Source organism: Podarcis cretensis (genome assembly GCF_951804945.1).
Source record: "Podarcis cretensis genome assembly, chromosome: 6".
NCBI lineage: Eukaryota > Metazoa > Chordata > Lepidosauria > Squamata > Lacertidae > Podarcis > Podarcis cretensis.
Window position 1 is genome coordinate 8,059,623 of NC_137175.1, and position 16,471 is coordinate 8,076,093.

Sequence of the window (16,471 nt, forward strand, 5' to 3'; positions counted from 1 at the left end):
AAGCCCAAGAGCAGGGGTCAGCAACCTTTTTCAGCCGTAGGCCGGTCCACCGTCCCTCAGACCATCTGGTGGGCCAGACTATTTTTTTTTGGGGGGGGATGAACGAATTCCTAAGACCCACAAATAACCCAGAGATGCATTTTAAATAAAAGCACACATTCTATTCATATAAAAACACGCAGATTCCTGGAGCGTCCGTGGGCTGGATTTAGAAGGCAATTGGGCCGGATCCGGCCCCTGGGCCTTAGGTTGCCTACCTATGCTGTAGTGTGCTTGTGTCGAAACTAACACGCTGTAGAAAAGTAAAATTTGCATCTGGTGCTTGGCTCACTTTTGCCACTGGCCCTGCACACCCACAGTATATGGCCCCCAGAAAGTTGCCCAGGAGGAAATGCCCCTTGCCTCTGTAATAAAACAAGGGGAACTTGTAGGATTGAGGTTTGATGGAAACTTAGATCTCAATGTGGGACTTTTTGAGCCTCGGACAAGAGCACCTCTGTCAATTTCACTGTGTTAAAACGCTCCCAGCCGGCAGGATAAAAACAGATGGAGGAAAAACTGGAGGTTTCAGAGCTAAGTTGTGCACAGAAGCCAGTGTTTGGTCAAGCTAAACCAGCAATGCAGGCCGTTAACTTTGGAAAGTTAAAAGCCGCAAACGGACCCCCTCCTCAAATGCCTCTGGCTCATGGCTGGAGACAGATGAGAAATCTGGGCAAATGGAAGCAAAAAAGGCTTTTTGTTCCATGTATACCTGGATTGAGACGTGGGTGGCGCTGTGGGTTATACCACAGAGCCTAGGACTTGCTGATCAGAAGGTCAGCGGTTCGAACCCCGCTGACAGAGTGAGCTCCCGTTGCTGGATCCCTGCTCCTGCCAACCTAGCAGTTCGAAAGCACGTCAAAGTGCAAGTAGATAAATAGGTACCACTCCGGCGGGAAGGTAAACAGCGTTTCCATGCGCTGCTCTGGTTCGCCAGAAGCAGCTTGGTCATGCTGGCCACATGACCCGGAAGCTGTACGCAGGCTCCCTCGACCAATAAAGCGAGATGAGCGCCGCAACCTGAGTCGGCCACGAAGAAGAAGAAGAGTTTGGATTTGATAATCCCGCCTTTCACTCCCTTTAAGGAGTCTCAAAGCGGCTAACATTCTCCTTTCCCTTCCTCCCCCACAACAAACACTCTGTGAGGTGAGTGGGGCTGAGAGACTTCAGAGAAGTGTGACTAGCCCAAGGTCACCCAGCAGCTGCATGTGGAGGAGCGGAGACGCGAACCCGGTTCCCCAGGATTACGAGACTACCGCTCTTAACCACTACACCACACTGGCTCTTACTTACCTCTTACTGGCTCTCACCACAACTGGACCCAATGGTCAGGGGTCCCTTTAGCCTTTACCTTTATACCTGGATTATCTCACTATTGCCTCCAGTCGAACTGGATGATTTTATTATTTATACCCCACCCATCTGGTGGGGTTTCCCCAGGCACTCTGGGTGGCTTACAGCACACACACACATATATAAAAATACAGGGTTCATCCACACTTCTGCATGTGCTGTGCTTAGAAAGCACAAGTCCTGGCAGCTTGACCCACGCTTTCTAAGTATGGGTCCAAGGAGTTTTCCCCTTGCCCCGCTCCTTTCCAAGGAAAAACCTGCTCTCTAGTGACACATCAGAACAAATGGCAATCTGGGGTTCCTGCTAGCTCTGAATGAGCACTAAAGAATAGTTCTTTTCCGGGAGGATTTCTGGAATAGTAAGTCTACCCATCCTAATTACTTGAAACCAAAATGGGACAAGTTTGCACTGCAAGAGTGGGGCCTTAGCTCCATGGAAGAACATCTGCTTTGCACACAGATGTTTGGGTCCTTGGTTCACTCCCTGACTTTAGAGAGGTCGGTTGTTTCTGTGACATAACAAACTTGCACACCACTCCTTTGATACAGAAGCCCCTCATGTTATCAGAGTTCACAAATAGTAGCGGGTCTTTGACCTTGTGATACCTCCTGTACTACAGTCCCTCTCAAATGTAGAGGTCAAACCATGTTTCCTTAATAACAAGGCAACACTATATAGGGAAGCTTTTAAATGTATGATGCTGTACTGTGTTTTTAATATTTTGTTGGGAGCTGCCCAGAGTGGCAGAGTGACGGTATACAAATAAAATTATTCTTCTTATTAAAGTTCTTCGGGCAAGAAATAACTTGCGCCTCCCGTTCGCAAGTGTACAAAGCCACACGCAAGCGGTTTAAAGGCTGCACAGGATTTATTAGTTTCCATCAGACGAGTACAAAACAAGAATGAAGTGTTAAACAAGGCTTCGTTGGGTGGGGAGGGAAGGGTTAGAAGACGTAGCTGCACCAAAAAAAGAAAAGAAAAAGAAAGTTGTAGAAAAGGATGGTACAGAAGATTTCTCTCTTTTTTTTTTTTCCTTTTTAGTTGCCGTTTCTTGCTTTTATAAAAACCTACGTCTAAGGAGTACTCGAAGCAGCCTGCCCTACTCTACGGGGAAGGGGAGTGGAAAATGGGCTCTGCCTCCTAGCGTTCAAGCCAGAAGCGTCTGGCCAGGGGGGGAGCCAGCTTCTTCACGTGGAGGGACCCGCGTTCGGTTTGCTGGGCTCGCTGGCGTGGCGCTTCCTCATCACGTCCTGAGCCAGGCCACATGTGATCATGCCGTTCGCCACCTGGAAAGTGCCTGAGCTGGAAGGTCAAAGGGGAGGGAGGGGAGAGAGAGATCGGAGGGTCAGAACGGCAGTATCGTCACTCGAGAATCACAGAACTGTAGAGTCAGAAAGGGGGCAGTGAGGATCATCTGGTCCAACCCCCCACAATGCAGGAATCCTTGGGCCAACACATGACTCAAACCCAGGACCCTGAGATTAGGAGTCTCACACTCTACCGATTAAGCAGTATGGTAGCCCACTTGCCCTGAAAGCGTACAGGGCAATCCTAAATGTGCTTACTCAGGAGCCCAAACCCACTTAATTTGAATTATATTTATCCAATATCCTCTCTCTCTCTCTCTCTCTCCAGAAATGTCTATGCTGGCCTGACCAGGGATAAACTCTCCCCACTAGCTACTGTGAGTTTAATGTGCAAAGAGCGTATGCTTTTTGTTATTATTGATTTATTACTGTTACCATTTGCTTAATTTTAGTGTGTACTACACATTTTTGTTGTTGTTGTTGTACTCTGCTTGGGGATTCGTTTTTATAAGACAAATAAATAGGGGACTAGAAACTTGCGCTGCACGCAATTCTTCCCTCTCGCCCAGCTTTTTGGGCGTGGTGTGGTTTAAAAGCAGAGTTAGGATGGCCATCTCTCATGGGTGCTTTCGTTGAGGTTCCTCTATGGCAGGGGGTTGGACTAGATGACCCCTGAGTTCCCTGCCAACTCTGATTCTATAACAGATACAAATCTTTCACATTGCACACACTCCACCCCTCCCCATATAGGACCATATGCCAATGTTTGGAAATATAATGCAATGCTTAAGTATTTTCCAAAGTTAACCCAAATACTAATCTACCCATTTAGAAAGTATATAGACAGGAAGAACAAGGATTGAGCTAGTTACACAGTGAAGAACAGTGGGGCAGAGAAAACATTAGCTTCCCACATCTCCTATCCCAGTTACACGTCTGTTCACGATTTCCCAACATCCTCACTTCAGATCCAAACACACACACACACACACACACACACACGATATTCCATTTCCAAACTCGGCACAATTTCACTTACTTCTCTGGGGATTCCGACACAGTTGTCATTACTGGGTGGGTCGTCATTACTGGGTGGGTCGTCTTTCCAAAGAAGAAGCTGGCCCACCAGTGCCCAGGGTCAGACTTGGGGAGACCTATGAGAATGCACACAAGTGTCACGGTCAGAAAATGGGGACTCCTTTTCGATGTTCAGAAGCTCCAGCTGGTAGAGAATTTGGCAGACAGATTGCTCACCGAAACAAGACGGTTTGAGCACATTTCATCAACCCTGGCCTGACTGCACTGGCTGCCAATTAATTTCCGGGCCCAACTGAAAGTACTGGTTTTAACCAATAAGCCTTAAACAGCTCAGGACTGCAATGCCTCAAGGACCATCTCTCTCCATATGAACAAACCTGGACCCCGTGATCATCATCTTTGTGTGCTTCCTCCATAAGAGGTCCAGAGGGTGGCAACATGAGAACAGGGCCTTTTTAGTGGTGGCTCCCTGCTGCCTTTGTTACATATCTTTAGGCACCAGACAAAAACCATTTCTCTTCAACCAGGCATTTGGCATGGTGAACATTCTACGGTCTTTTAAATGTGTCTGTGGGAGGGAGGCTATTAGTTTATTTTATTATGCATTTTGGGTTTTCATTTTGTATTTTTATGTTGTGAACCACCCTGTAATCTTTGGATGAAAGGCAGCATGCAAATTTAATAAAAGTTAAAAATATTTCATAAAAGCATATATATATATATATATATATATATATATATATATATAATCAGGGTGTTGTACAGCAATATGCACACGACAAAATATAAAACCAGAAAAAAAGCAATCGTTAAAATTGCCGGCTACTCAAAAGGTTTTAAATGGCAGCATTTGCCCATGGGCATGAAAGAGTCTTCAGCAGGAGCAGAAGCAAGGACGCCTTATGAATCTCTGCTGGAAGAATGTTACGCAGGAATGGGACCAGAGACACAAAATGCCTGGCTTGTAGTGGAAGACAGCTGAGCTTCAACTAACAGCCCTTCTCCAGATGATGTCAGAGACTGATCTGAGATACAAAAGCTCAGGCGGTCCTTAAGGTATCCTGGACCCGAGTTCCACAAGAGCCCTGAACTTACTGCAAGGATGGGGAAGCCATGCCCTTCAGATGTTGTTGAATTAAAACTTCCATCACCCCTGGCCACAGGACTCCCACCAAGGGCAGACCCTGATGATACGGTGCTCTGCGCGAGACCAAAATTTGCTGCCCTCTCCAGCCCTTCCCAAAGCCTGGGAAGCAGGTATGAGGCTCTGGCAGGGTCTTAAGAGCCCACCTTCGTCCTTCCCAAAGCCCAGCAAGAGCTTGCCTGCTTTAGGAAGGAAGGGAGAGGACTCTAGGACCTTGCCAGAACTTGCCACCCCCTTTTCCCAAAGCTGGGCAAGTGGTGCCTGGGCACCTAGTGGCACTGCCCTAAAACCGCCTCTGCTCCCACACCTGTCAAGGTAAAGGTAAAGGGACCCCTGACCATTAGGTCCAGTCATGACCGACTCTGGGGTTGCAGTGCTCATCTCGCTTTACTGACCGGGGGAGCCGGCGTACAGCTTCCGGGTCATGTGGCTGGCATGGCTAAGCCGCTTCTGGCAAACCAGAGCAGTGCACGGAAACGCCGTTTACCTTCCCGCCGGAGCGGTACCTATTTATCTACTTGCACTTTGACGTGCTTTTGAACTGCTAGGTTGGGACTGAGCAATGGGAGCTCACCCGGTCACGGGGATTCGAACCGCCGACCCTCTGATCGGCAAGTCCTAGGCTCTGTGGTTTAACCCACAGCGCCACCCGCGTCCCTGTACACCTGTCAAGAGCAGAGGCCAAAGAGCAAGGCATCGCGGTCCGAGCCAGCGCTTCAGAGAAACCAAATATGCACCCTAAAACGAGCCTGCAGGCAGCCCCGGGACCGTCCCCCACAAAGGCGACACCCTCAGAAGCAAAGATACTGACCTGGATGGTGAGGGATCACCTCCCCATACTCTGCACTTCCACAGGAGCTGTTGCTGGAAGTGGAACCCAGACGCCCTGCAAGACATGTTTTCGCCCCATTAGATCACCACGCACCACAGTTCCTGCTGCAGCCGGGAGACGTGCAGGAATAACGCAAACCGCAGCGGAGCTCTCCCCATGCTGCCAACCAGGGACGGGCTGTATCTGGGTTTCAACATCGTGATATATCGTCGCCAGGTATTCATGACATACCAACGTATCACGAGGTCTGAAATGACGGAGCTACGTAGAAGCATCGTCTGGCTTCACGGCTCTTTCCACACTTGAGATTTTTGCGCAGCACACAAACACACGATTTGCGATATATCGCCAGGTCCGAAATTACAAAACGGATATCACGATATGGACTTCAAGCCCGTTTTTGGATGATATATCAATACATTGCCCAGTCCTCCTCCCAACCTGCACGGCGTGAACATCCATGTCAGAGCTGCTTCGTGAGGGTGCTGGGAATTGTAGTTCTGCAAGGGGGTAAACAGCAGCTCCCAGGATTCTTTGAGAGGAGCTGTGAGCTTTTAAATCTGCATTAAAAGTATGGTGTGGCTCCAACCCCCAGTGCTGCGTTTCGTGGGAAGACCTTCTGAAACCAGGAAGGAGAGACCGGACTCTACTTTTGTCTCTAGCAAGGACTTCCACTGGAAGCAATGGTCAAAGCAACGGGAAATTCTTTTGGGAGCACTGCCTGCTGACAAACAGCAAATTTGCAGAGCGTTTGGCTTGCACAACCAAACAGCAGCTTCTCTCAAAAGTCTTGCTGGCTAAAGAACTGCAGTTCTCAGAAGTGGAGCAGAGAGGGGACCCCACCTCCACCCCACCTCCCTGCTACACTTTTAGATGAGCACACTGGGCTCGGAGCCCAGAGAGAGAGAGAGAGAGAGAGAGAGAGGAGAGAGAGAGAGAGAGAGAGAGACAAAGGAGAACATTCAGCCTCCTGTCCAACACACACACACAGGCTTTGTTTAGCTGAAGAACCGTTGGAGCTGACCTTTTATGGGGGCTCGGCTCCAACACAGCGCCTTTTTCCTCTGCGCCAATGTTTAGGAAGGTTCCCTTGAAGGGAATAAAATGCCAGGGCTGTGTGTGTGTGTGTTGGGATTGAGCAGCGGCCCCCGCGAGCAGCGTAATTCAAGACACCCAGAGAGGTTTGCAGAAGGAAGAAAGCGGATGTCTTCTTCTCCCTTCATTTATTCCAGGGATGGCCAAACTTGGACCTCCAGCTGTTTGTGGACTACAACTCCCATCATCCCTAGCTAACAGGACCAGTGGTCAGGGATGATGGGAGTTGTAGTCCCAAAAACAGCTGGAGGGCCAAGTTTGGCCATCGCTGATTTGTTCCCTGCTCCAGACTCACTCCGGTGCAAGTCATAGGAACGCCTGCCCACTTCCACAAGCTATCTGTGCATGATTGTGGTGAATGCACGGATAGTATTTTCTAGCCAGCCTGTATCCATTTCTGGGCGCTGGGGGGCTATTAAGAAAGAGCCAGGATGCCCACAGCATCATGGTCTTGCAATAAAATAGCCTACCAACAGGGGTCTTTTATTATTATTATTCTAAAATGATAAAAAGGTCCTTTACATGAACCAATGGTGATTTACTGTTATCATTACAGTGGTACCTCGGGTTAATTACATTTATATATATATTAATTACATCAATTACATTTATATATCACCCTTTTCATCTAAGGAGCTCAAGGTGGCTGGCGTACATAGTTCTCCTCCCCCCCAACCCAGCAGCGTAGCGTGGGTTGTCAGCACCCGGGGCAAGGCAAGTAATTCGCGCCCCCTAACCCGGGGCAAGGCAAGTAATTTGTGCCTCCTAACCCGGGGCAAGGCAAGTAATTTGCGCCCCTAACCCCTAACCTGCCGCCGCTGCCAGCTTCTTCTTGCTGCTGCCTGGGCTGGGGTACTTACGGTAAGGTAGCCATGGCGGCGGCGGCGGCGGCAGGTCCATGTCAGGTGATCTGAGGCGAGTTGCCGCTGGCGCTGCCACCCAAACGACGCCGCTTGCCCGGAGGAGGAGGAGGGCAGAGAGGCGAGGAAAATGCAACATGGCCCAGCAGCTGCAGCAGCAGCAGCGGGGCTGTGAGGAGGGGCTGCCTGGCGCGCCCTCCACGGCCCTGACGCGCGGGGACCGCGGTGAGCCGCTGCCTGCCGGACGCCTTCAGCCCGGACGCGCGCACAGCTCGTCGGTTCAAAGTCCAACACCCTAACCATTACAGCATGGGTAGACAAACTAAGGCCCGGGGGCCCAGATCTGGCCCAATCGCCTTCTAAATCCGGCCTGGTCCGGGAATCAGTTTGTTTTTACATGAGTAGAATGTGCGCTTTGGGTTATTTGTGGGGCATAGGAGTTTGTTAATATTTTTTTCTTCAAAATATAGTCCAGCCGCCCACAAGTTCAGAGGAACAGTGGGCTGGCCCACTGTTGAAAAAGTTTGCTGACCCCCGCATTAGAGTAGTCCAGCTGCTTTGGGACTACAATTCCCATCATCCCTGACCACTGGGTCCTGCTAGCTAGGGATGATGGGAGTTGTAGTAAAAAAAAAAAAACAAAACAGCTGGAGACTCAAGTCTGGGAAACCCTGATCTAGACCTACAGCACTGACTCCTACAAGGCATAAAGCACAAGTATTTCCCAGCCCCACAACCAAAGGTCCTGGAGACGCCAAGGGCTCACTCTGGACCTTTCTCCGCGCAACTCGCACCCCTTCCCCATTCTTACTTCGGTAGTAGTCGTGGGTTGCCACAAGGGAGCCGCTTGACGGGATTGCTGCCATGTTTCTTTGTCTTCGTTCTTGTGCAAGTTGTAAACCCTGCGAGACAAAACAAGAGTAGCCGTAATAGAGAAAGACTTTAACCTGGTGCAGAAAGAAGAACACAGGGAGGAGAAAGGCGATGGTCTGCCCCAGCTGCAACAAAACCTGTCTCTCGCCTATCAGTCTCTACAGCCACAGCAGGCGCTGCAACCGTCCGACAGCTTGAGCTCACCCCCAAAGGCGCACTCCTCCGTTGCTTCCCGAGACAGACAGATGGCAACCAACCTGGTGCCCTCTGCCTTTTTGGGGTTACAACTCCCCTCAGTCCCAAGCCAGCACAGGCCGCTTTAAAGGGCAAGATTCACTGCCGTGCTTTTCAAAAGGCATCAGTGGCTATAGGTAAAAGCAGGTGGCGCTGTGGGTTAAACCACAGAGCCTAGGACTTGCCGAAGGGAAGGTCGGCAGTTCGACTACCCGCGATGGGGTGAGCTCCCATTGCTCGGTCCCAAGCTCCTGCCAACCTAGCAGTTTGAAAGCACGTCAAAGTGCAAGTAGATAATTAGGTAATGCTCCGGCGGGAAGGTAAACGGCGTTTCCGTGCGCTGCTCTGGTTCACCAGAAGCGGCTTAGTCATGCTGGCCACATGACACCTTTACCCTTTACACGAAAGGGACCCCTGACCATTAGGTCCAGTCGTGACCGACTCTGGGGTTGTGGCTCTCATCTCGCTTTATTGGCCGAGGGAGCAGGCGTACAGCTTCCGGGTCATGTGGCCAGCATGACTAAGCCGCTTCTGGCGAACCAGAGCAGTGCATGGAAACACCGTTTACCTTCCTGCCGGAGTAGTACCTATTTATCTACTTGAACTTTGATGTGCTTTCAAACTGCTAGGTGGGCAGGAGCTGGGACCGAGCAACGGGAGCTCACCCCGTCACGGGGATTCGAACCACCGACCTTCTCATCGGCAAGTCCTAGGCTCTGTGGTTTAACCCACAGCGCCACCCACCAGGCAAAGACCACCTGTGTGAGCTCTCCTCAAGATGAAAGAAGCTGTCTGCCCAAACCATGTGAGCTAGGTGGGCACCAAGAACCTGTGGTCCTCTGCTTGCAGCTAGACTACAACTCCCATCATCCCTGACCACACTGGCAGGGACTGACGGGAGCTCAACAAAATCGGGAGCGTCAGAAGTTCCCCATCCCTGGAGGGCACTGAACATTTCACCACACCCCAGCATTGCTAACTGGCTGGAGGAGTGCAGGTTAAGTTTGCACCTGAGTCAGAAACGCAGCACGGAGGAGGGCATGGCAATATTCGTTTCAGGCTACTCAGTGAGTGATCTCATCTGTTTGCCCACCAGGTTTGCAGGGAATGGGGTAAACTGGGTCTGTACTGGTCTATAGTGGATGAGACGAGCCCCTGCCTGAAGAAAATGTTGAAATATACATTTATTAAAAAACCAGAAGCATTTTTATTAGGCATTGTAGGAACTGATATAAATAGAAATGATTGTAAGTTGTTTTTGTATGCAATGACGGCAGGAAGAATTTTACTGGCACAAAAATGGAAGCAAGAAGAATTAGCGACGAAAGAAGATTGGAGGATGAAATTGATGGACTATGCAGAACTTGACAAACTAACGGGAAGAATTCGAAACCGGAGGGACCAGAGATTTACAGAAGATTGGCGTAAATTTACAGACTATATGAAAAGTAATTGTGATGATTCGATTAGATTTGTAGGTTTGCAAGAAGTTTTGTAAGGGGAATAATTTGAATTATTGCCTTATTGAATGAAAAGGATGATATTAGTTATGAGGTTAAAGGTCATATAAATTTAAGAAATGCAGGAAAAATCTTAAAGGCGGGAGATCATCAGAGGAAGTCCAAAGGATTGTATAAGAGATGGAAATTTGTAAAATGTATGACAATACAAATGTTTTTAAAATGAATAAAAATTTTAAGAAAAAAAAGAGAGAGAAGGGTCCCTGCTTCCAGTTCTGCGTGGCATGGTTTTCTCGAAGCTGGTTTGTTACACAAGAACCTCTTTGAGCAGCCTTTTCAGGAGTGCTCGCCAGAGGTTTCATGCTGCGGCAGCACATTCCACAACAAAACTGCAAGCGTTGTTGGAGATGATGGCACGTGGGCAGAGACCGAAGCGAAACTCCAGAACGCTTGGCACAGCCAAGCCTCCCAAATCAGACAGGCTCACAACGGCCAACTGCTGGGGGAAGAAGCAAGCTGCCTGTAATCTAACTTCTGTGGGGGAAGAAACAGTTGTCAGTTTGGCTTGGTTCTGCATCTGTACCTTTTACCATAACCTCTGCTATTGGTCTGCAGTTTTATTGTTATTAGGTATCTTGTGGTTTTGCGGGACGCGGGTAGCACGGTGGGTTGAACCACAGGACTTGCTAATCAGAAGGTCGGCGGTTCGAATCCCCGCAACGGGGTGAGCTCCCACTGCTCGGTCCCTGCTCCTGCCAACCTAGCAGTTCGAAAGCAGGTAGTACAAGTAGATAAATAGGTACCACTCCAGCGGGAAGGTAAACGGTGTTTCCATGCGCTGCTCTGGTTTGCCAGAAGCGGCTTAGTCATGCTGGCCACATGACCCGGAAGCTGTACGCAGGCTCCCTCGGCTAATAAAGCGAGATGAGTGCCGCAACCCCAGAGTCGGTCACGACCTAATGGTCAGGGGGTCCCTTTACCTTACTATCTTGTGGTTTTCAACCCTGATTTTATTCTGTGAACCACGCTGAAACCCCCTGGGTACAGGGCGGTATATAAATTCAGTAAATAATTATAATTTATCCACGTTTCCTGCCTGCGCCCAGGAGCAAGCAGAAGGAACGATCAGCCGCAAAGTGCAAATAACATGGGGTAAGAGGAAAGAAGACCAAGAAGCAGCAGGGATTAATTTTACATGACATTTTAAATTTGCCAATCAATATTTTGGGTTTAGAATTAAACTGACACTTTTGTCTGTATATAGTATTTGGCTAACTCTTTTTTTTTCCTCAAAAGGCAAGAGCTACCAGTTCCTAGCAACCTTTTCATCAGGTCTGGGCTATCTTACAAGAAACGGTCAAAATACATTGGGCAACTCAGGAGAAAAATTAGCCTGCTGTGTACAAAAGAGAAAACAGCACTCCGTTTGGTAATCTTGGCTGGCTTGCATCGTAGTTAAAAAACATTTGAACATTTCAAGCTTGGATTCAAGCTCAGACCCTGAACCCAACTCAAGGATGTGGTGATGGTAGGATTTTTGTAGTAATACCCAATGCTGCCTCTTGATTTACCAGTTTGCATTTAGTGAAGAAAGTGGGGGCTCAGCCACACCACACATTTAAAGCACATGGCTCCCCCCAAAGAATCCTGGGAGTTGCAGTTTGTTAAGGGTGCAGGAAATTGTAGCTCTATGGGGAGAACTACAGTTCCCAACAATCTCTGGGGAGAAGCCATGTGCTTTACGGTGTTGATGTGACATTATTCTTCTGGAAGCCTATAATGTAAATATGACCAAAGAAAATGTGCTAGTGCTAGAATGTAATATTTCGATATAATTTCACTCATTAGAACCCCTTTCCTAACCTTGTTGGACTACAACAGGATTAGGCAAACTCGGCCTTCCAGATGTTTTTTTGGTACTACAACTCCCATCATCCCTGACCATTGGTCCTGTTAGCTAGGGATGATGGGAGTTGTAGTCCCAAAACATCTGGAGGTTCGAGTTTCGGGGTGCCTGGACTACAACTCCCAACAGCCCCAGCAAAAGTTTTTTCTACATGGAGGGCTCACACAAATCAGACTAAGATGTTCCCTGTGGACACAGAGAAAATACCGTATTTTTTGCTCTATAAGACTCACTTTTTCCCTCCTAAAAAGTAAGGGGAAATGTGTGTGCGTCTTATGGAGTGAATGCAGGCTGCGCAGCTATCCCAGAAGCCAGAACAGCAAGAGGGATAGCTGCTTTCACTGTGCAGCGATCCCTCTTGCTGTTCTGGCTTCTGAGATTCAGAATATTTTTTTTCTTGTTTTCCTCCTCCAAAAACTAGGTGCGTCTTGTGGTCTGGTGCGTCTTATAGAGCGAAAAATACGGTAAGTTTAAAAACTTTATTTGGGGTTGTTTTGGCACTCCCTTAGCCCCCCCCCCCCAAATGCAGGGCGTTACTTTTTCCATAGGACTAAAACAGCATTATTCCTTCACTTGTAGAAAATAATGTTTTGTTGCATTGCAGATTTTATTAATAGAAACCTCATATCTATTTGTTTTACATTTTTGTAAACAGTCAACTTGAAAGCAGAGTTAAAAAAAGGTAGAACACACAAACCAAAAAAGTTAAAAAGGGGGTGCACTCTTTGGGCAAGGGGTCAAGTCTGTCCCTGTGACCTTGGGAGATTAAGAAGCCCCACTGAGTTCCCCTAGATGTGGTCCCAGACGTTGATTTGAATAAGCAAAACTTCTCTTAAGCCCTTACATGCACCAACAAAAGCCATTCTCTGCAAGAGTAGAAATCTCCTTTACTTTTAACCCCCCCCCTTTTAAACTTTAGGGTTTTTTTTTTTGCATGTTACCACACTGTAAACTATCAACCAGCCAAGAGACTAACATGGAACATTATTCGTCTATTGTTTTGGTAAAAAGCAGAGGACACATGACATTAAATGAGTTAAAACCACCAACAGGAAATCAGAGATCTGGTTTATACCAGTTTACATACACACACTCCTCTCTTTTGTCAGAACAGACTCGCGCATTCCCAGTTCCTTTCAAGTGGAGATTCTGGGCTACAAAAATGTACTCCGAGACAGAAACACACGCTAAACTCTTCCCTCTACCTCAAGTAAAATAAATGAGATTTTTGCGGGGTGGGGGACCTCAACACCACATTCAGTTGACTCAGGGAGTGTGGGTGAACAGATCCTCCGTTCCTTTGTGCCTTTCTACAGAATTGTCTCCTATCTCTTGTGTGTGCGCGTGTGCGCGCGTTTAGCGGGTGGGGGAAGTCTTCCACAGCCAAGCAGCCAAAATCCGGACTGAACTGGCTTGCTGCAACCTACACATATAGAAACCTCCTTCCTCAACCCCCAGCCTTTGCAATCGAAAGACACAAGCAGGGCGCGTCTCGCTTTTGCGTGCTGAAACAGCATTTCGGGGGACGGAGGAGGAAGCGAGGGTGGCGGGGGGGAAAACAGATGTAGAAAGGAATTATGCAAAAGCTCGAACAATGAGCCGAATTTTGGCGTGGGTGCCCCGAGCGTTTGCTCTCAGCCAATATGGCCACAAAGCCACCACATGCAGGGGCAGGTCTACTGCACAGCTGTCAGCCAGCGAAAGGCGGCGGATTGCAAAGGAGCGAACGGATAAATACTGTATTTAAGTCCCACCAGAGGGAGAGAAAACGCAAAGAAAACTACGGCCCGAGTGGTGGCAACTGGGTTACAGGTAATAAAATTAAAAGGTTTCCAGTCAACGCTGCCCCCCCCACCCTCCCCTCTGGATAAGGCGGTGGTCTGCAAGCCGCGAGAAAGGGCGGAGACCCGAATGGAACGTTGAGAGCAGGGAATGGAACGTTGAGACCCGGGAATGGAACGTTCATCAGGCGAGTAGAACGTTCGTCAAGCGAGTAGAACGTTCACTCTTTGTTCGCAGCGGATGCACCGTCAGGAAGTAAACAATCACGCCCTGACGGTTTACCAAAACAAATCTCCCCCTTCTCGAAGCGATTCCCTTAACTGCTTGAACGATCGAAATCCGCACATTCCTCCCACTTTTCAGCACATCAACACATTTTAAAAGTTGGCAGGGGCTATAGAGCAAAGGTCCTCTCCCCCCCCCCCCCGCAGCAGTCGAACAAGCCGCCATAACCCGAGGCGCTGGCTTTAGCCAACACAGATCGGCGTTTTTCGAATTTCACAACTTCTCCAGCGCTTTTAACAGCCGGGTCTTGCTCGGAACTACGTCTCGCCGCCGCCTCCAATAAGGGCTTCTTCTGCTGCAAACCTAATTAAGAGCCGCTTGCATGCGGGCAAGTCGCATTGACCTCAGTGGTGTTTTCTGAGTCGCTGTGTACTTCGAACCGAGCCTCTCCAGCAAAGTGTGCTTAGCGAAATTACAAACCTATGGTTCCCCCCAGCCCACCTTTCACTTGTCAGAGGTTTTAAAATCAGACGGCCCTTAAGCAGGCGTGTAACTAGCTTTCAAATAAAAATAAATTACAAAACCCCTAAAGGTAAGCAAGCGAAGATTTCCTCTGAATTTTTTTTTCCAGGCTTCAGCAGACTGAATTGTCGGGGGGGGTGTGTGAAATAAATAATAACAGCATGCAAGCGATTTAAATCCACGCAATTACGCGCAGCGTTCATGCCCCAAGATGAATATGCTTTTTTAAAAAAAAATTAAACGGCGGAAGCTCACAGATCTTCGAGCCAGAAGAGCCTTGCTACATGGCGGCCAGAAAAAGAAAAGGAAGAGAGAGGGAAAAGGGTTTTTTTTTACCTTTAAGACTTAACGCTTCGCTCAGCAAAATCCCAGCGGCTTCAGACCACAGGTGACCTGGCTCAGGGGAGTAAACGCTAGGCGACGGAGCCCATTTGCAAAGGAGATTTTGGGAGTACACTCCACGTCCACAAAAAAACACACGAGGCGTATATGGATTTAAGGGCTGGGACTGCCGCTGCGGCGCTTTATATAGGGTCAGCCAGCCTGGCTACGTCAGCTCAGGTGACGCCTCCATCCCCAAAACGGGGCGGAGAGGAGGGTCGGGTGAGCTAATCGGGGTGAAACACTCGGGCTGGGCTGCGGCGTCTGCCCTCCTCGCCTTTTCCGAGCGAACAATAGGAGAAACGCCGTTTGCGCGCAACCTTACTTGCGAAATTGGGAAGGAAACCACGAATGCAGCTTCTGTTAATAAGCACAAATGAAAAGAACTAGGCTTTCCCCCAAAGACTCATGGGAAATGTAGTTCGTTAAAGGTGCTCGGAATGGTGGGGATAAACTACAGTTCCCATGATATCTCTTTTTTTTCTTTCGGGGATGGGGGTGGAGCACCATACACTAAGTCAGCCATTCCAAAGCTTCCAGCTGTTTTGGGACTACAACTCCCATCATCCCTAGCTAACAGGACCAGTGGTCAGGGATGATTGGAATTGTAGTCCCAAAGCAGCTGGAGGGCCAAGTTTGGGATATTGCTTTAAGGGGATTGTGTGAACGTGGCCTTGGACTCGGAAAAAGGGTAACATCCTCAGCATGCTGTTGGCTTCTCCCAAGGACTCCTGGGAGTTGTAGTTTAGCCCTATCAGAGCTATACTTCCTGGCACCCTTAAACTACCGTTCCCAGGATTCTGGGACTATCCTATGAAAAAAAAGAACCTTATTTTGAGGTGCAGTTCAAAAGGCCGGTGCTGCTGCTACTGTGAATCATAGAATCAGAAAACAGTACAGTTGTAAGGGACCCTAAGGGTCCCTCCTCCACATCAGTCGGCCTGGGTGTCAAGTTCACCTTCGGAGGTGGAGCTGGTTTTGTAGACCTAGGCAAGGCAGGTGTGAGGGCCAGTTGATCAGCACAAAGCATGGGACGTTTGCCTGGGACTTACTGCCCTTATCATTTTTGCTGTCAGGCATTTTAATTAATCATTGGTAGAATTGGTTTTATGCTGTTTTTAATCTTCTGCTCTTGCTGATTTTTTTTTTTATTAAAAAAAAATATTACTGATACCTTTTTCTTTGTACAGGCAAGACCAAGTTAATTCCTCTTTGTTCCAGAAGGTTTTCTGGAATACTTGAGAGGAGGGGAGTCACATTCAGAGCCAGCAGTTCTGCTGTATCGCATTTGAGGCCTAATTTCACCCCAAATAACAGGCTTCTCTCGTCTGTTTATTTCCTGCTTCCTCCTGCTGCTTCACTGCGCACAGGACCACAAATGATATTTTGTATTGTGGTTTTAATGATGCCTTTCTCTCT

At 48.5% G+C, this 16,471-nt stretch overlaps 1 protein-coding gene across 2 annotated transcripts; it reads right to left on the minus strand.

The window, feature by feature from the left end:
• Positions 1 to 2,242: 2,242 nt before the first annotated feature.
• Positions 2,243 to 15,179, minus strand: PPDPF (pancreatic progenitor cell differentiation and proliferation factor). 2 transcript variants are annotated; one of them, XM_079980149.1, is made up of 5 exons: positions 15,008 to 15,179; positions 8,481 to 8,571; positions 5,694 to 5,768; positions 3,758 to 3,854; positions 2,243 to 2,695 (listed from the first exon to the last, which is right to left on the minus strand). In XM_079980149.1, the coding sequence occupies exons 2-5, from the start codon at positions 8,533 to 8,535 to the stop codon at positions 2,581 to 2,583; spliced, it is 342 nt and encodes a 113-aa protein (XP_079836275.1). In that variant the 5' UTR covers positions 8,536 to 8,571; positions 15,008 to 15,179; the 3' UTR covers positions 2,243 to 2,580. The 2 variants fall into 2 exon arrangements, with proteins under 2 accessions (XP_079836275.1, XP_079836274.1); XM_079980148.1 differs by having other exon boundaries at positions 3,740 to 3,854.
• Positions 15,180 to 16,471: the final 1,292 nt, after the last annotated feature.